The following is a 20436-nucleotide window of genomic DNA, read 5'->3' on the forward strand; positions in this document are numbered from 1 at the left end:
ATTTCTTCTTTAGCAAACACTAACATTTCTGTTTCAGAATGAGTGCTAGAGAAAGAGGAAATATGACAGTTACCATGTATCATGAATACATTGAGTTCTCTCTGTAATAACTCAAAACTGATCTATAGCTAAAATTAAAACCATATAAGCGTATCGTAAATCTTGACTATTTCTGTGTTCGCTTCTAATTGTTTGGAATAAGGCTTCAAATGCTTTCCAGAATGATGTGAGTTACAAATAAATAGAAAAAGAGTTATCCTGTCTTCCATTTATTTTATTTGTACATATCCATTTCAAGAAAAAAAAAAGACTTAAAAAATACAATTCTATCCCAGAAATGGATCCTTATCTGCACAACCATTGAAGAAAAAAAAAAAAAAATTCATGCAAACTGAAACTATGCTTTTTTGCAGTGACTGAGTGGAAGATGCAGTTATTCCAGTAGAATATATAAGAAGCTCTGATTTTACAACTGATTGATAGCACAAAAGAGAACCCAAACTTCACTAGTTTAATGCAAGGAAACACAATTTTGCATATGGGTATGACAAGGTTTGCAAACTCCTGGAAAGGGCCCATATGAAACAAACACATTGAACACACCACTTACTGACATGCCCCTCCCACCCACATCAGGTTTGTTATGGTATTTTTTTACTTGCTTGGCAACAAATACATGGGTGACCATTTAAAATCAAAATTATAATTTGATATGTGCCCAATGAATGAAATAGCAAATATCTCATGCTTTTAAGTTACTTTTGGTCATTTATATTAATTTATAATTGCTGAAATGCATCACCATGTAGAGAAGAGACTAGGTTACACAATTTATCAGATTTGTTCTCTTAGCCATAATGACAGTATTCCAAGTTTCTAAAAAATAATAATAGAGAATGTTACTGATGACTAACCTGGGTTTTACCATCTTGGAAAAGCTATACATCTTCATATTTTAAAATTTCTGTCAAGTTTTACTTGCTTGATGCCTCTATATCATGTACAAGGCATTGTGTAATAACCCACCTTATGGCTCTGAGCCACCAGTGGATGAGAGTTGACAAAACAGCCAGACACCAAAGGAAGATGCCCAGGGCTGTCCCCTATGCCAGGGGCGTCCATTGGGGAACAGTATGTAAATCTTGGGGAGAGGAAGGTGTGACTGGGAGTTAGGGATGCTTAATGAGAGGAGAACCAGATGATCAGGGTCTAGCAAGGCCTGTGATCACAACGGACACAGACTGGCACTGCACCACTGTTCATGTACTGACTAGCTCTGAGTGTGGCCTGCATGATACAAAGTGTGCGTGCTGTGAGTGCAGACAGTTGTCTGAAGTGTGGAGAATAGGTTGATAGTCCCAAATACACCATGCATGATTTCCAGACACCTCTCACACAGGTCTAGCTGGGAAGCAAACAGTGCTGTCAGGATTTAGGGGGTGGTGGTTGGTGGGGAGGGGGGGGTGACACAAAAGGTTTAACTAACTTGAAACATTGTGTTAAGGAATGAACTTTTTAATGTTTTTCTGTTTCCATTCTAACATGCATTTTTGCCTTCAGAAAATAGAGTCAATAGCTGTGCAGAGTTGAAGAAAAACGTCCTCTGGTGTTCCCTCTGCATTTATCTGTATTTAAAAGGAAAAAAAGAGAGTTAGTCTGAAATATTTGTAAATCATGTTTAATAATGAAAGATCACTATCACTTGCTCATAATTTGCTCTGCAAAATTTTAAAACACAAGACCCCCCCCCCAAAACACAGAGAAAAAAGTGAAGAGTAGTTTTAAAACTAGGTGTCTCAATTAAAACAACAATGAAGGAACACTACACATCTATTAGCCAAAATCCAAAGCACTGACACCGCCAAATGCTGGCGAGGACATGGAGCAATAGGAACTCTCACTCATTGCTTGTGGGAACACAAAATGGTACACCCACTTCAGAAGACACTGCAGTTTCTTAAACTGAACATACTCTTACCATACTTTTTAGCAATTGCACTTCTTGGTGTTTACCCAAATGAGCTGAAACCTGAACATCTACCCAAAAACCTGCATATGGATGTTGACAGCAACTTCATGCATAATTGACAAAACTTGGAAGCACCCAGGATGATCTTCAGTATTTTAATGGATGGATAAACTGATATATCCAGATGGACAGGGGAATATTATTCAGCGCTAAACTTAAATATATATTACTCAGTGATACAAGCTCCTCTGAAGAGGGTACATATTGTATGGTTCCAATTATATGACATTCTGGAAAAGTCAAAACTGGAGGCAGGTTTAAAAAGATCAATGATCGATGAACAGAGGGCGGGGGGGGGGGGATGAGTAGGTAGAGTACAGGATTTTTAGAGCAGTGTAACTAGTATATGGGAACTCTATGCCCAATTCTGCAGTGAAGCTAAGACTTCTCTAAAAACGAAAGTCTATTTAAAACAATAAGTGCCTATTTAGGTAAAACATTGCTAGGGGTCATGGAAAGACTTCGGAGTTACTTAAAATGAGACTTCTGAGTGTTCTGCAGCATTTGGGAATAGGGGAGAGATTGAGGGATGAGGGAGAGAGATGTGGAGAAGAAAGCAAAAGGCTAGGACCGCAGTGTGTAGGTGTGCTAAGGTAGAGTCCGCTTGGAGACTGTTGGCATGCTAGCCCAAGGAGGACATATGAAGGGAAGCTGATTTTCTGGGCACGAAAGTACTGCCCCTTCTCCTCTCCTAACGTTGCACCCACCGCTGAGATTTGTTCCATTACACCTGTATCATCTACAGAAAGTAAAGGCCTGGCCAAGCACGGGAAGCACCTGGGAGGCCAGGGAAATGCTGGTGGTGTGCATCAACTTCCACGAGTGTCACCCAGGTTACTTTGGTAAAGTTGGTTATGAGGCATTACCTCTTAAAGAGAAACCAGAGCTTCTGCCCAACTCTTGACCTTGACAAATGTGGACCTTGGTCAGTCAGGAGACATGAGTAATCACACGCTGACAAAAAAATAATAATAATAAATAAAACAGGCTGGAGCTGCTCCCATCATTGATGGAGTGCGATGGGCTACTGCAGAATTCTGAGGAAGGGAAACTCCCAAAGTAGCCTGCTGTCACGAAGGCCAAGTTCTTCGGCAGGAGAGCTGGGAGAAGATTAAGGGTGTATATGTGGGGGGAGGTAGGGAGGCTGTGTTCTGGTGGCTTGAAGCCACAAGGAGGGAGCTTAACTAAATGCTAACAAACGAAAAAAGGAAAAAAAAAGGTAGAGGGTTGGTGATCTACATGAGTCATGTGGGGGGCGGGGGGTGGTAAGCTTGCTAAAACACAGCTTTCCAGGCCATAACTGCAGAGGGTCTTGGTTGGTGGGTTTGGGCTGGGTCTTTAATCTGTATATTTAACAAATTCTCCACATGATTTTGTTGTGGGCCATCTTGGAGCACACTTTGAGAAACACAAAGTTTTAAAACACACATTTTCAAGCACACTTTGAGACTCTTGTCTACCTATTTAAATATTCTTTGTGCAAACTAGTTTGAATTTTTCTTCCCCTAGGGCTTTCACTGCTTCCAGAGGTAGAATGAATTCTCAACAATATCAACAAAAAGAATGCTGCATGTTCAGATACTGGAGAAAATGGATACAACAATATTAACGGAAGCACTGTTTGTCATTCCCCAACTGGAAAAATCCTGTATGTCCATTAGCAATAGATGGATAAATTGTGACATAGTCATATAATGGAATACTATAGTAATTAAAAGAAAAAGAACCACAGCTATCTTCAACATGGATTAATTTCACAAACTTGAGAGACACAAGCCAGTCTCAAGAATATGAATACAGTATGGTTCAGTTTATATAAGGTTCAAAAACAAAGCTATATTGGTTAGGGATCCATACATAGGCAATAAAGTCATAAAGAGAAGCAAGGAAATGATTATCATGAAATCCAGGACATGAGTTACTTCTTGGGGAGAGGAAGGAAGCTGTGACAGGGGAGACATATGGGGAGGGTGGAGCTTCTGCAACTCTCTTCTATTTCTTTTCCTGCATGGTGCTAACCTGAGTGTTCATTTTATTCCTCAAACTCTACATACTACTTTTATGCATTCCTGTATGTATGATATAGCCCACAATAAGGAAAAAATAAGTTTTTTTAAAGTTCTTTTTCCCCTCTCATAAATATACTTTATCCTTACAGGAGACTCAAAGACAGCAATCTGCAATTTGTCTGTCCAGCTAGATGTTCTGCATCTGGATGGTAGGGGCTTTGCCTTTGCCACGTTCATGGCCCCCACAGCACCTTGCTTATTGCTTTACTTCTTTCTTCTTTTCCTTTCAACCAACAAGCATTTCCTGGTTATCATCAATGTTTTGCAGTTAACCAAGTTGAACGAGAAACAATGGTCCTGTTTTCTAAGAGCTCACGCTCAGTGGTAGAGATGAACATTCAACAGGAATTTACACTGTTAGGAGATAAACACAGGAGCTATAAGGGCACCTTCCATAATGTGGGGAGGGCAGAGAAGCTTTCTGAGGAAAGTAATAATTGTCATCATTTAAAATGATAAGTATGACTAGTAATGGCACAGAAATGCTTTTTAAATAACCAAAGTAATCCTATCAATGATCTTAGAAGTATTGTTATCCCAGTTTTACAGATGATGAAACAGGGGCTCTGAAAGATGAATTAAATTTTTTCAAGATAATGTGGTTAAGTAAGTGGAGAGAACTGGTTCACACCCAGGCCTTTGATTCTGAAGTCTTTGCACGTGTTGACTACATTACACTATGCTGACCAGTTCAAAATGGTGGATGGCCAGATATGAGGGGGAGTAGCAAGGAGTGAAGCTGGAATTGTAGGGACAGGCTGGGCTATGAAGAGGCTTATGTACCCTATTGCATGACGATAATGAGGAACCACGTAAGAATTGTTTTTTGTTTGTTTTTTGTTTTTTAAAACAGGGTCTTGCTCTGTCACCCAGGCTGGAGTGCAGTGGCACGATCTCAGCTCACTGCAACCTCTGCCTCCCAAGTTCAGGCGATTCTCCTGCCTCAGTCTCCCGAGTAGCTGGGATTATAGGTGTGCGCCACCATGCCTGGCCATTTGTCTTTTTAGTAGAGATGGGGTTTCACCATGTTGGCCAGGCTGATCTTGAACTCCTGGCCTCAAGTCATCTGCCTACCTCAGCCTCCCAAAGTGCTGGGATTACAGGTGCCCAGCCCATGTAAGAGTTTTTAAGGAATGGGCTGACATCATAAAATATGGGTACACAGCAAATATTTGATAAATATTTGTTCCATCAAAAATAACTGCAGAGGCTGGGCATGGTGGCTCACGCCTGTAATCCCAGCACTTTGGGAGGCCGAGGCGGGTGGATCACGAGGTCAGGAGACCATCCTGGCTAACATGGCGAAACCCCGTCTCTACTAAAAATACAAAAAAAAAAAGAAAAAATAGCCGGGCATGGTGGCAGGCGCCTGTAGTCCCAGCTACTCGGGAGGCTCAGGCAGGAGAATGGCGTGAACCCGGGAGGTGGAGCTGACAGTGAGCCGAGATCGCGCCACTGCACTCCAGCCTGGGCAACAGAGTGAGACTCCGTCTCAAAAAACAAAAACAAAAACAAAACCCAAACAAAACAAAAAAACTGCAGAAAGGCTGAAGTGCAAGGCAAAGAGCCCTGTATGAGGCGTGCCTGGGATTGCCCTCAGTGTGCTTCAGGACTTGACAGGCCATTCATCCTCTTGGGGCCTCAGTTTCCTCCTCTAACATATGAAGGGACTGAACTAGGACTAGATAACCTCCAGGTCTGGTTCCAGCCTGGATGTTCTACGCTATTCCAAATCTGAGCTCACTTTTTAGTGGGGATGAGCTCCTCTCAGCAGGTGTCAGGATTGTTCTGTTTAGTTTGGTGTTGCCAGTTAAGCTGGGCCTAGAAGAATAGACATGTACTGGAAGATAATAAAGGTGGCAAAGGTGTAGAGATCTGAAAGCACATAGATTTTTCAGTGAACAGTGGGTCATTTGTTGAGGACAGAGCAAATGCTGCATGGGGTGATGGGGGCAGGCAGAGAAAAAGAGGAAGCTGGAAAAATAGGTTGGAATGAGGTGTCGCCATAGATTTGCCTACTCAGGACATTTTATATCAATGGAATCACACAATATATGGTCTTTTGTGACTGGTTTCTTGGCATAATGTTTTCAAGGTTCGTTTATGTTGTAGTGGATATCAATACTTCGTTCCTTTTTATTGCTGAATAATGCTATGCTGCATTTAACCCGAATGTTCCAAACATGCCTTGGGATATCTGCCTTCCTCATCTCTTTTCAGCAAATCTGTTTCTGCCCACAGCCCACTGTACAGTCACCTGACCTTACCTTATCAAACGCTGGGAGGAGGGAGGAAAGGAAGGGGTTGCTAACTCACATTCCCGCCCCTTCTCAAGTTTCCTCCCCTGTAGCAGGGATGGGTAAGAAGGTGTAAATCCACAAACACGTGATTTATTATTTACACTGTCCATGATCATATCAGTGGAAAATGCATCAGGTCTGTCACGGGTCCCCAAGAAGTTCCATGAGGACAGACTCAAATACAACTCTTCTGTGCATAATGTAAGTTCTTCACCCTAGTGATCCAATTTTTCGTCTTTGGCACAAACTGCCCCAAATCAGCTCCATATCTTCCCCAGAAGAGGAATATAATTAGCCTACGGAATGATCCCAAGTGACCATCTACTTCAAATGCATGTGAATTTTCTCACTACAATATCACTACCTAATTGAGGCACATGTGTAGTGGGACTTTTCAGCCTCAGTTACGCCCTCTGCTTCATCTGTACGAACCCAACTGTGTTCTAGGGCCCGTTCTTGTCCTCACCAAGTGGTAGATATTTTGCAGCATCTTCCTCATTATTTATCTGTTCTCCAGCCTCTTGCTGAATTCCACCAGTCCCTTGCATTTAACTGACTTAGCATGGTCTGTTTCTGCTCCTTGGCCCTGAAACGTTTCTCTCCTCCAATCTGTCTTCTGCAACCAATACTACTTAACATTCCCAACTTTATATATGATTTTTCAAATTTATCTTCTTTTCAAAAGAAAACCATACCTATGTTTCTCATACTCGTAATGTGTCTTTTAACACTGTTAATATACAAATTTTTTTAAAGAACCCTTTTTTTTTTTTTAAGAGGTAAGGTTTTGCTCTCTCACCCAGGCTGGAGTGCAGTAGTGAGATCATAGCTCACTGTAACCTCTAACTCCTGGGCTCAAGCAATCCTCCTGCCTCAGCCTCCTGATTAGCTGAGACTACAGGCGTGTGCCCCCATGCCCAGCTAATTTTTTGTATGTTTTTGTAGAGATGGGGTCTTGCTATGTTGCCCAGGCTGGGCTTGAAGTCCTGACCTCAAGCAATCCTCCCACCTCAACCTCCCAAAGTGCTGAAATTTTAGGTGTGAGCCACTGTGCCTGGCCAAGAACACATGTATTATGTTCTATTTCCTCTGTGTTTCATAATTGATAACTTGGTCATTCAACATAATGCCAGTGTTACACTCACATAAATTGGGTTGATCCTTGTCCAGGATTTCTTTTAGACTCTGACAAAAACACATTTGCTCATTACAACAACCTTTGAATGCACTCTATTACCTTCTGCCTTTTACTATCACAGTGAACTAAAGGCTCTTTCTGTATTATCTTCCCCACTGACTATCACAGTGGCCATTAACTCGTTGCAATTCACTGCAACATTTAACTTTTCACTTCTTGGCCAGATAAAACCCAGTCTTAACCCAAGTATTTGTATATTGTTAAAGAAAAAAATGTTCAATGATTCTTGTTAAAGCACGGTAAGGGAGGCTTTATTGGGGACCATTACGATGGGTACAGGGACTATGGCAACAGAATTTTGCAGTTGGGGAGAGGGATGGGATTCAACTCTGAATACAGCGTGGGCAAGTGGGAATTTATAGTCAAAGAGCAGGCTGGGAGTCAGTGGATGGAAAATTACTAAGAGGTAATAACATCAGGAGTAAGGAAAGTTCTGGCTACACCGACCTAACAGGACTCTTGCTGAAGACAGACCAATATGATCAGACAGCACCTGGGGATGATGGAGGATGAGCACCCCAATCAGATATTCAGGGTAGGGGATCTTGCTAAAGTGATTTAGCAGAGTTCTTTGCTAAAACTGGGTTTTACGAGGAAGTGCACAGATGGGCCTAGGAGAAGGTTTAAGAGTTTGACTAAAGTTTGGTCAGCAGAGAACCTTTGTCAACATCCAGCTAGACAGTAAGCTCCATGAGCACGAGGTCATTACTCAGCGTAGTAACCCCCCGTGCCTGGCTCTAGGTAGAAAGGCAAAAAACAAAAAAGGTAAACAAAAGAATGTATCCTCTATTCCCACATTTGCTCTTCCTTTCCTCATAGAAATGAATTGTTGTGGGGGAAGAAACATGTTCTTAGAGCCCATTTTCTGTAGTCTGGGCTTTATGGAAGGAGAAGGGATTCTGCCTTCTAAAAACAAGGCGACTTGGTTTCAGCACAGAGGACTCAGCACACAGCACCTCAAGGGCAGTGCTAGTTATTTTCTGTCAATCAGGCCAGAGCTAATGTTTTGGGGAGAGCTGGGAAGGGTCCCAGAGCTCTCAGTGGACCATTGCCCACCTCTATTTCCAACCCCAATCCCCCTCCTCATTTTGTTGTGTGGCTTAAATATGGGGGTTTATTAATGAAATTAAAAACCTGCTTATTGCCAACCAGTCAGAGTCATATACTGTAGTGCTTGCCCCTGTGGAGCCCAAAGATATGGGCAGGTTTAAAGACAAAATCAAATGATAAGGCTTTCTAGATGGGAAAAGCAGTCTTTTACTTGGGTGACTAGAAAACTCTGTGAAGTTATCTGAGATCCTCCTTAGGACCAAGATGCCAAGTTTTGAGAATAAAGTCAGTGAGGCAATTTCTGTTGTCTTATAGAAGGCGTGTGTGTGTGTGTGTGTTGGGAAAGGCCTGGATTCCTGAAGTGCAATTTTGTTTTGTTTTGTTTTGAGATGGAGTTTTGCTCTTGTCGCCCAGGCTGGAGTGCAATGGTATGATCTAAGTTCACTGCAACCCCCACCTCCCGGGTTCAAGCAATTATTCTGCCTCAGCCTCCCGAGTAGCTGGGATTACAGGCATGCGCCACCACGCCCAGCTAATTTTTGTATTTTTAGTAGAGACGAGGTTTCACCATGTTGGCCAGGCTGGTCTCAAACTCCTGACCTCAGGTGATCTGCCTGCCTTGGCCTCCCAAAGTGCTGGAATTACAGGTGGGAGCCACTGCCCCAGGCCTGAAGTATATTTTTAAGGAGGAAAAGAGAGCCCAGTTGAATTGGGTGGGAACAAAGCCTTTTGTCTACTCTCCAAATTTCTCCTTTCGTTCTACAGGTTAGCTCGACTCTTCCTAAGTCTCAAAGTAGATTCTCTTTGCTCATCTAATTCCCATGTGTAGAGTATTTTACGAGAATAAGTGGCATTTATCTTTTTGTATATAACTGCAACTCAAAAGAAGTGGAAAAGAACCAATTTACTAAATGCTTTCAAAGTTACAGGAACTTTTCTTTGTGCTTAGAGCTTTAGCAAATTTAAACCAGTTAGCTTATAAGGGTGCTGGTGTTTAATGTCCTTAGCAAACAGAGAACAATCCTGCACAATCAGCTTACTGACTGTTTTCTGTGAATGAGACTTCCTCAGTAATTGTGTAAACTTAAAAGTAATACGTCCTGCAACATAGGGTGTGTTTCCTCTATAATCAATTATTATAATATTAAATTTATAGTAACCCTCTTTTATCATGAACAGTCAAAAGTAAGTTTCATCGTGACCTTTCTCCGAAAGATCTGCAATTCTGAGTCAGCAAAATCAGAATGTATGAGGTCTTAATGTATTTAATTTAGTTAGAAACTAGGTAAGTAGATTTGCTTCTGACTTCAAGAATTTACCAGCTCGATGGAATGGCTCACGCCTGTAAACTGCCCATGCTTTAGGAGGCTGAGGTAGGAGGATTGCTTCAGCCCAGGAGCTCGAGACCAGCTTGGGAAATACAGTGTCTCTACAAAAATAAAAAAATTAGCTAGGCACATGCCAGTAGTCCTAGCTACTGGAGAGGCTGAGGTGAACGATGGCTTGAGGCCAGGAGTTCAAGGCTAAAATGAGCTGTGATGGAGCTACTGCACTCACTCCAGCCTGGGCAACAGGGTAAGACCTTGTCCCTTAAAAAAAAAAAAAAAATAAATAAATAAAAGAGGCTGAGGTGGAAGGATCACTTGAGCCTAGGAGGTTGAGGCTGCAGTGAGCCATGATTGTGCCACTATACTCCAGCCTGGGTGACAGAGTGAGATCCTGTCTCAAAAAAAGAAAAAAGAAAATGTGGTACACATACATGATGGAGTACTATTCAGCTATAAGAAAGAATGAGATCCTGTCATTTGCAACAACATGTATGGAACTGGAGGTCATGTTAAGTGAAATAAGCCAGGCACAGAAAGACAGACTTCGAATGTTCTCACTTATTTCTGAGAGCTAAATATTAAAGCAATTGAACTCATGGAGACAGACAGTAGATTGATAGTTACCAGTGTCTGGGAAGGGAGAGGGGGAAGTGGGAATGGCTAATGGATACAAAAATTTAGGTAGATAGAATGAATGTGATCTAGTATTCGATAGCACAAGAGGGTAACTCTAGTCAACAATAACTTATTGTACACTTAAAAATAACTAAAAGACTATAATTGGATTATCTATAACACAAAGAAAGGACAAATGCTTGAGGTGATAGATACCTCATTTACCCTGACGTGATCCTAACACACTGCATGCCTGTATCAAAGTAGCTTACGTACCCCATAAATATATACACCCAATATGTACCCACAAAAGTTAAAAATTTTAAGGAAGAAATAAGCATAAAAAAAAGAATTTACCATTTTTGGTCTGAGACATAATATAAAAATCCCACAGTAAGTGATGTTCTGACCAGTGTAGCAAAATATTTTATTAAAAAGCTAAAAGCAGGCCAGGCACGGTGGCTCATGCCTGTAATCCCAGGACTTTGGGAGGCCGAGGAGGGCGGATCACCTGAGGTCAGGAGTTCAAGACTAGCCTGGCCAACATGGTGAAACCCAGTCTCTACTAAAAATACAAAGAGTAGATGGGTGTGGTGGCAGGTACCTGTAATTCCTGCTACTCGGGAGGCTGAGGCAGGAGAATCGCTTGACCCCGAGAGGCGGAGGTTGCAGTGAGCAGAGTGACAGAATGAAACTCAGTCTCAAAAAAAAAAAAAAAAAAAAAAAAAGCTAAAAGCAAGTGAACAGGAAATAGTAAATTTCTGAGTTTTTTACCTGACTTCTTGAAGGAAAAGTAGAGCAGTCAGTGATAATATTTCTACCCAGCAGTCAACAGAACATATGACTAAATGAGGAAAGCAATTACACTGCTTTGGGAATTACACATTTTGTTTACTCTTCCTCTTTAGTTCCATGGATTTGTAAATCATAAAACGGTTGGCTGGTGCAAACATTGCCTATGTCTAGTTGTGTTTTTCCTGAATTTTCCCACACTGTGGAAACCATTGCTTGAGTTTCATTTTATTTTTCATGTATTGGCACCATGGAACCTCTGGGACAAAGCCAAGCTGTTACAGCATGGTTTAGGATCACGGCCTGTGTGCCAGCACCTTCCTTTTCTAATCTTGTCCCCTGTCAAACAAGACACAGCCTCACACCACAGGGATCCCTCACTGCCAGAGGATAACAGCAGCGGCTCAGCAAGGTAGACCTCAGTGTGCAGAACCTGGGCATGATCTGGGGAAAATAATCAAATGCAGTTTTCAAAAGTCGGGGTTATGTAAAAGACTGCTCATGGGGGTCATCCAGTTCACATATCCAGTCAGGCCACACGGTTCTCCTCGTTATCAAAGCCATAGAAAGAAGGAGGACTATATATACATTGACTTTAGAGAGATTTAAGGACAAACTTCAGCAAAAATATAAGGATGACTTATAATCAGCACATTAATGGCCTGTCTATAATTAGGACTTCCCATAGTATGTGCAGTCTGTCCACTTAAATGTTTTAAGTAACTGTTTTTCCTTTTCTCTTCCTCTCCGTTCTGCCTAAAGTTTTGAATAACATCTTTTAGCAGATATGAAAAAAAACATCCTTTCTAAAAATGACCTCTCTAAAACACCTGCTCAATCATTTTCCTGTTTAAAGTTACTCAGTGCTTCCCTCCTAGAACTGAGTACTTTCAGTATTCAGTCCAAACATCCTTGGGTAGTCTAGAACTATGCAATATGGTAGCCCCTAGCCACACGTGGTTTCTGGGCACTTGAAATCTGACTAGCACAAGAAAGGAACTGATTTTTAATACTGTTTAATTAAAATTAATCTAAAATTTAAACCTGGCATTTGACCCAATTTTTGGAAAATTAAGAACTATATTTGGAATGACTTGGGTATGTGAAATCTACTTTTCAACTGTAAATTTTATGAAATATAAATATAGTTCCAGTATTTTTTATGGAAACTTAGCAACTAAATTTGAGGTAAAGCCCTAAGTACCAGATTTTGAATACATAGTTCATAAAAAAATGTAAAAATATTTCATTAAGAATTTTATGGCTGGGTACAGTGGCTCATGTCTGTAATCCCAGCACTTTGAGAGGCCGAGGCGGGCAGATCAAGAGGTTAAGAGATTGAGACCATCATGGCCAACATGGCGAAACCCCGTCTCTACTAAAATACAAAAATTAGCCACGCGTGGTGGCACACACCTGTACTTCCAGCTACCCGGGAGGCTGAGGCAGGAGAATCACTTGAACCCAGGAGGCAGAGGTTGCAGTGAGCTGAGATCATGCCACTGCACTCCAGCCTGGCGACAGAGTGAGACTCCGTCTCAAAAAAAAAAAAAAAAAAAAAGAGAACTTTATATTGATTACATGTTGAAATGATACTTAGGATACATTAGGTTAAATAAGATATATTGTTAAATTAATTTCACCTGTTTCTTTTTACTTTTCTTTGTTTATGTGACTACTATAAAAGTTTAAATTATACATGTGGCCCACATTCTATTTCTTTTGACAGTGCTGATCTAGCAAATTTACTGAATGCAGGAAGAATGAATAAATGAATGGATTCAAAGCCCTTCACCACTTGCTTCAATCTTGCTCTTTAGTCTCATCTGCCACGACTTTAATTCATCTATTTGGCACTTCATCTGGGCCAGCATTCCTGGCGCTTTCACGTGTCAGTGGCTTTGTTCCTTCTCCTCCAACTGGCTTGAGTTTCTCTTCATCCTTTAGGACCCAGCTCAAATGTCCTCTTTTCTCTGAAGCATTTACTTGCCTTCCCAGGCCCGAGCTCTGTGCTCCCAAAGGCCTGGAGCATTCTGTAGATCCTATTATGGCGCCTACTAATTCTCTGGGGTTTCATGTGTCACAGAGTTTCACAAGTCTTTTTTGTTTTGTTTTGTGTAGAGACAGAATCTCACACTGTCGCTCAGGCTGGAGTGCAGTGGCGCGATCTCAGCTCACTGCAGCCTCTGCCTCATGGGTTCAAACAATTCTTGTGCCTCAGCCTCCCGAGTAGCTGGGATTACAGACGCACACCACCACACCCATCTAATTTTTGTAATGTTAGTAGAGATGGAGTTTCACCATGTTGGCCACACTGGTCTCAAACTCCTGACCTCAAGAGATCTGCCCTCCTCGGCCTCCCAAAGTGCTGGGATTACAAGCACATGTCTTTTTCCTATGAATTCCCAACATTAAGTGGCATGCCTTGGACCTTAGAGATGCCCAGTAAATGTCTGCTGAGCATGTCAAAGACCTCACATAGAATGGCGCCAATTCTTTGCTGGTAGAATTCATGTCAGAGACTCTGGGAGGGGTTCTGAGTTAAAGTGGACCTCAGTGAAGGGGGTGCCCTAACATGGGCAAAGGCAAAATCTGCTACGTGATTATAGCAACCACAGAGGAAGAAATCAAGAGTGTGTACAGATGAGTCAAAAGGGCCTGGAATTCTCTTCTGCTTGCTGTTTGGGGAGGAGACACACACGCAGCAAGCACAACTCATTTCAGCAGGACCGCAGGGGTGCAAACAGTATTGCATCGAATCAAAACGTCTTTGCGGGAATCTGGTGAAGGTCTGACAATCAGGAAGGAAAGGGGGTGGAGAGAAGACTATTTTAAGCAGAGTCATAAAGAAAAAGTCTCTTAAGTCTCTCAGAGCCAGATGGAAGATTTATGCTTCATTTGTCAAGTGAGAGGATAGAACCTTAGGGTTCCTCTAAGTCACTCTCTCCTTCAGGCACACCTTTCTCTTCACTGCACCAGCAGGAGGGAGGGCTGTATCTAAATCTAGGTTTCTAGTTGTCAACCAAGGCAGGCCCAGATGAAATGCAGGGACGCTTCAGACTTGAAACCGATAGGCACCCCCAGTGAAGGTGGGGCACTGCTAAAAGAGGCTAAGCATCAAGGAGCTGGGAAATTCCAAAGCTCCTTGTTTTACTTGTTATACTTCAAAGAACTCTTCCCAGGGCAACATGGAGAGCCAGGGGAGTAGAAATGAATGAGTTAAAAAAAATCAGCCTTTGCTTAAAATAGCTCAGCAGTCGCTCCTACTAGAAAAAAATCTAATTAAGCATGTCTTTCCACTGCATCGTTGTTAGTAGTAGGTAAAAACAACCAAACTAAACCAGAAACAACCTAGTTGAATAAACTATAGAATATCTATATTGTGGCATATTATATAGCTATTAAAAAGAAAACAATATTGTGATGTGTTAACCTGGAGGTGTTTCACAGAAATGCGTACAGTTTGGGAGTATTTGCATGAAATCAGCCCTCCCCCACCACGGTTGTGTGTGTGTGTCCGTAGTAAAAAGTTTGATTTCAGAGAGAAAGAATGAGGGGCTGGAGGAAAGAAGAAAAGAGAGAGAGAAAGAGAACAGAAGGAGGAGGAAAAGGAGGAAGTGAGGAGAGGTGGAAGGATACACAATAAGCTGTTCACATTGGTTACTTGAGGGAGGCAAGGTTGTGAGGGGCATTGTTAATTGCGGGCGTGTGGGTATATATAGTCATGCACTGATAACAATGTTTTGGTCAATGACAGACTGCTTATACAATGGCAGTCTCATAAGATTATAATGAAGCTGAAAATTTTCCAGCGCCTTGTGATGTGGTAGCCATCACAATGTCACAGCGCAATGGATTACTCACGTGTTTGTGGTGATGCTGGTGTAAAGAAATCCACTGTGCTGCCGGTGTTGGAAAAGTATAGCACGTACAATCATGTAAAGTACGCAATGCTTGATAATGACAATAAATGACTATGTTTCTGGTTTATGTATTTCCTGTATTATACTTTCAATTATTATTTCAGAGTGCATTTTTTCTACTTGTTAAAAAAGAGCTAACTGTCAAACAGTCTCAGGCAGGTCCTTCAGGAATGTTCCAGAAAAAGGCCTTGTTATCAAAGCAGACGACAGCTCCATGCATGTTACTGCCCCTGAAGACCTTCCAGTGGGCAAGATACGGAGGTAAAGACAGTGGCATGATGATTCTAACCCTGTGTAGGCAGGCCTAGGCGAATGTGTGTGTCTCCATCTCAGTTTTTAAGAATAAAAGCTTAAAAAGCAAAAAAAAAAAAAAGATTTTTTTTAAAATAGAAAAAACCTTATAGAATAAGGATATAAAGAAAAAATATTTATGTATGTCTGTACAATGTGTTTGTGTTTTAAGCTAAGTTCTATGAAACGGTCAAAAGTGAAAAAATTTTACAAGCTTATAAAGTAAAAAGGTTATAGTAAGCCAAAGTTATTATTGAAGAAAGAAAAATATTTTACAAATGTAGCATAGCCTAACTGTACAGTGTTTATAAAGCCTACAGTAGTATACAGTAACATCCTAGGCCTTCACATTCACTCAGTGACTCATCCAGAGCACCTTCCAGTCCTGAAAGCTGGATTCATGGTAAACACTCTATACAGCAAGTTTACCACTGAAATTTTTTATTCTGTATTTTTACTGTATCTTTGCCATATTTTGATATGTTTAGATACACAAATGGTTACCATTGTCTTACAATTCCCACAGTATTCAATACAGTGACAGGCTGTCGTGTGTAGTAGGCTATACCATCTAGGTTTGTGTTAGTACACTCTCTGATGTTTGCACAATGACAAAATTGCCTAATGATGCATTTCTCAGATCGTATCCTTACTGTTAAATGATGCATGACTGTGTGTGTGTGTGTGTGTGTGTGTATGTACTCTCACATACACACATAAATATATACAGTCTACTCTCTGTATCCAAAGTTCTGCACCTGCAGATTCAACTAACCAGAGATGGAAAATATTCCCTCCATTGTCCCTGCTCTTACCTCGCATGGAATCTGGCCAGCATCCCAATACAGCTTCCCAGCTTCCTACTAAAATACTCCTAAAGACCCCCATAAATGAGAATAGTCACAAGAATTCTGAAAACTTGGACTGCTCCCTATCGCCAGTGGTTCATGTCTATGGTCCCAGCTACTTGAGAGGCTGAAGTGGGAGTATTACTTGGGCCCAGGGAAGTTGAGGCTGCAATGAGCCGTAATTGCACCACTGCAAACCCAACTAGGCAACACAGAGAGACCCTGTCTCAAAACAAACAATAAAAAAAAAAACAGAGCAATGTTTACTGACTTTTGGTAGAAAAATAATTATTATGACTTAAATTATCTCCAGTGAAACTGTCATTTGTGTGTGAAGCCACTATAATGGCATTCTCAGATATTCACTGAGAAATTGAACTAAAAATTAGTTGAGTTACTTTAGCCAACTGAAAGAAGAATCAAAATTAAGAATTTAGTACAGAGAATTCAAGGTATAAAAGTAATTTTGGGTTTTCCTTTACTTGTGTTAGACTCCAAACTTGGGGATCCAGTCAGTTATGAATTACCCAGTAGATTTTGCAACCAAGCGGTGAAATGTGACCTTATGGTACCTTCTGCTTCCACTTTCCTCAGTAATACCAGAAACTGCAGAAACTTCTCACTCTTCTTGCCTCAATTCATAGGGCTTCTCCTGACAGCATGGTGACCTGAACAATGAGGACCATTGCATTTCAGGACCTAATGGAAACGGTCAAACTATTTACAAAGTTGAGACATTGCAGCAGCAGAATCGCTGAGGAAAAAAGCTTATTATCTCCTCTACAAAAGCAGAGTTGCCAAGGAACTTGATTTTCTGTGTCTGCAAAACTCATGTTTAATGAGTCACTGGGCTCTCTTTTTATTTTTTTAATCAGTTAAGAGTAGCAAATAACGCAGGGACAGAAATAATCTGTTACCAGGCCCTCTTCATCTATGGCCTGGGGTGTTTCTGGGCTAATTATGCCATGAACAAAATGTACATAAAAAACGGAAAAAAAAAACCCAAAATGTACAGAAATATATCATAATGTTCATTGGTGATTATCTTTGGGTGGAATAATTCTCAATAATTTTAATGTTTACCTTTGTAGTCTTAAATTTTCTAGTTTGTTTCTTTTTTAAACAATGTGTAGTTGTTACTTATACTTAGGAAAAAAAGAGGCTTTAAATATCATTTGATACAATTCTGCCTATGCCACTTGAGATAGCTATTTCTGTGGTTTCTCTCAGCTCACAACGAGCCCTTCTCTCTGGGTATTCCTTGTCCTCCATCTGCTTCACAGGGAAGAGTCCCAGGTAACCATGTTTATATCAGTCAGGTCCTAATTCAAATGCTACCTCCTCAGACTTTCCAAACAGCTGCCCACGGTGCTCACTCCCAACAATGCATTCTGTTTTGTTTTATCCACAGAACTTGTTAGCGGTTGCTTTATTTTCTTGTATACTGTTTTGCTCTTTTTTTTTGAGACCGAGCCTCGTTTTGTCATCCAGGCCAGAGTGCAGTGGCGTGATCTTGGCTTACTGCAACCTCCGCCTCCCGGGTTCAAGTAATTCTCGTGCCTCAGCCTCCCCAGTAGCTGGGACTACATATGCGCACCACCACGTCTAGCGAATTTTTATATTTTTAGTAGAGACATTTGCCATGTTGGCCAGGCTGGTCTCGAACTGCTGACCTTGTGATCTGCCTGCTTTGGCCTCCCAAAGGGCTGGGATTACAGGTGTGAGCCACCGTGCCTGGCCTGTTTTTCTCTTTTCAGTGAGGGGCTTTGTCACGTTGACTGCTGTGTCCCCAGCACCAAGTGTCGTGTCCCACACATACCATATGCACTCAATAAAGTACAGAAAAAAACAAAAAAGCTCCCTGTGACCCCAGCTGCCTGTCCATAGCTAAGAGGGCCAAGGAGACCCTGAGCAAAGCAAGGCCAACCACCTCATTTCTCTCAGGAATCTGGAGCTGGGAATCAGAGTGCCGTGGTAATGTGCAAATGCGAAAGCTGTCAGGTGGGCATATTCTGGCTTGTAAGCCAGAGAAAGAAAAAAAACCCAGCTTAGAGAGAAGGAAACAGTGTTTGTGAAGCAGTGGGGAGCACTGTGAGCCTTTTAGGCCTGATCCCACACGCCTTCTAGGGCCTGCTGTGCCTCAGCCTTGAGTCTTCTAACCTTATAATGAAGTTTTGTGTTTCAGGTTAGGCCAGCGGGAGTTGGCACCTGCTACCTACAACCAGAGTCTGGCTCAGTATTACCTACAATCACAATCATGTTTTTAAAATTCACAGCAAAAAGATGTGGTGAAAACGCTCCACAGTGTTTGCCTCTGAGTGGTGGGACTACCTAGTTTTCTATATTTTCTTTGTTTCTTTTTTCTTTTTTTGGAAACAGGATCTCGCCCGTTGAGTGCAGTGGCACTATCTTGGTTCACTGCAGCCTCAACCTCCTGGGCTCAAATAATCCTCCCACCTTAGTCCCCTGAGTGGCTGTGACCACAGATGTGTTCCACCACGCCTGGCTAACTTTTGTATTTTTTGTAGAGATGGGTTTTGCCATGTTGCCCAAGATAGTCAAGAACTCCTAGGCTCCTGGCTGGGCGTGGTAGCTCACGCCTGTAATCCCAGCACCTTGGGAGGCCAAGGCAGGCAGATCACAAGGTCAGGAGTTCGAGACCAGCCTGGCCAACATAAGAGAAACCCCGTCTCTAATAAAAATACAAAAAATTAGCTGGGTGTGGTGGTGGGTGCCTGTAATCCCAGCTACTCATGAGGCTGAGGCAGGAGAATGGCTTGAACCCAGGAGGTGGAGGTTGCAGTGAGCCAAGATCGCACCATTGTATTCCAGCCTGGGCGACAGAGCGAGACTCCATCTCAAAAAAAAAAAAAAGAAACAAACAAAAAAAAACTCCTAAGCTCCAGTGACCCACACTCTCCTTGGCTTCCCAAACTGCTGTGATTATAGACATGTGCCACCACACCTGACCAGTTTTCTATATTTTATAAAGCAAGTATGTGTTACTTTTATAATAATAGACTTGGTCAATTCTAGTAGATCGTGTTCTATCCACTTTAGGAAGAAGAACTGAGAGGTGAAGCAGTAAAATGACTCACCGAAGTTGATGAAAGTGTGCCTGGGGCTTTCTGATGCACAGGCCCATATTCCCCCCGCCATCCCCCAGGGAGTCTTTGGCTGGTAGCTGTGCTTTTCATCCCCAAATGCTACATTTCTGTTACTTATGCCATAATAAATTATCTCACTAAGGTGAAAGAAAACTTCTTCTTGTAGGCTAATTCTAGTCAGTTGGGGGTGATGGTCCATACTGCTGTGTTGAGCAAGTTTCTGAGGCAGCATTCAGACTTGGTAGGAAGTCCCACGACTGGTGAATGCTGCCTGGCCCAAGTGTAGGGAGGTGGGGGATGAAATGGAGGAAAGTTCTGTTCTAATTCTTTCTCAGATGCAGGGCAAACCTCTGCTTTATGAGAGGGAGGAAAACAGGCAGAAAGGGATACACCTGTATCACATATACTTCCATCTCTGGTGTGCACGTTACAAGAAGTTCTAACTTTATTGTACAAGGATGGCATTATGATGACATAAAGAATAAGGGAGTGGCTGTATAAATTCTGCTTTGCTTTAAAAATTATCTTTGTTTGAAATTTTGCTGCACTTTCCTTAGCTAGCTGGTGGCCAAAGGGCTGACTGTCATGGAGTGGGGGATGGAGGGCGTCAGCTGATGGGTTCAATGTCAGCATTGCTGGGTAGAGGCCTGAGGGCGGTGCTTGTGGCCTATTTGTGGGCTGCATGGGTTGGCCCCCACTGTGGCTTTAATTCCTAAATAAATCTCACAGAACTGCTGATTCATCTCACTTGCTTTCTTGAAGTGCATTCACCAGCCCCACCTAGTTTTAAGAAAGCTCCTTAAGTGACCCAGAGGTCCTCTTGGGTGAGCAGCCCTGTCTTGGGTCCAGTAAAACAACAGGGAGGAGGGGCAAACAATCCAAACAG

At 42.0% G+C, this 20436-nt stretch overlaps 1 protein-coding gene across 2 annotated transcripts in view; it reads right to left on the minus strand.

Annotated features, from left to right (window-relative positions):
- Positions 1-253: 253 nt before the first annotated feature.
- AK5 (adenylate kinase 5) overlaps positions 254-20436 on the minus strand; it is a 279688-nt gene continuing 259505 nt past the window's right edge. For both annotated transcript variants that reach the window (XM_001168689.8, XM_054667372.2), the window contains exon 14: positions 254-1625. In XM_001168689.8, the coding sequence (XP_001168689.2) occupies positions 1557-1625 (69 nt within the window). In that variant the 3' untranslated portion in view covers positions 254-1556. The remainder of the gene's footprint in view (positions 1626-20436) is intronic.

The sequence above is a fragment of the Pan troglodytes genome, chromosome 1 (assembly GCF_028858775.2).
Source record: "Pan troglodytes isolate AG18354 chromosome 1, NHGRI_mPanTro3-v2.0_pri, whole genome shotgun sequence".
Classification (NCBI taxonomy): domain Eukaryota; kingdom Metazoa; phylum Chordata; class Mammalia; order Primates; family Hominidae; genus Pan; species Pan troglodytes.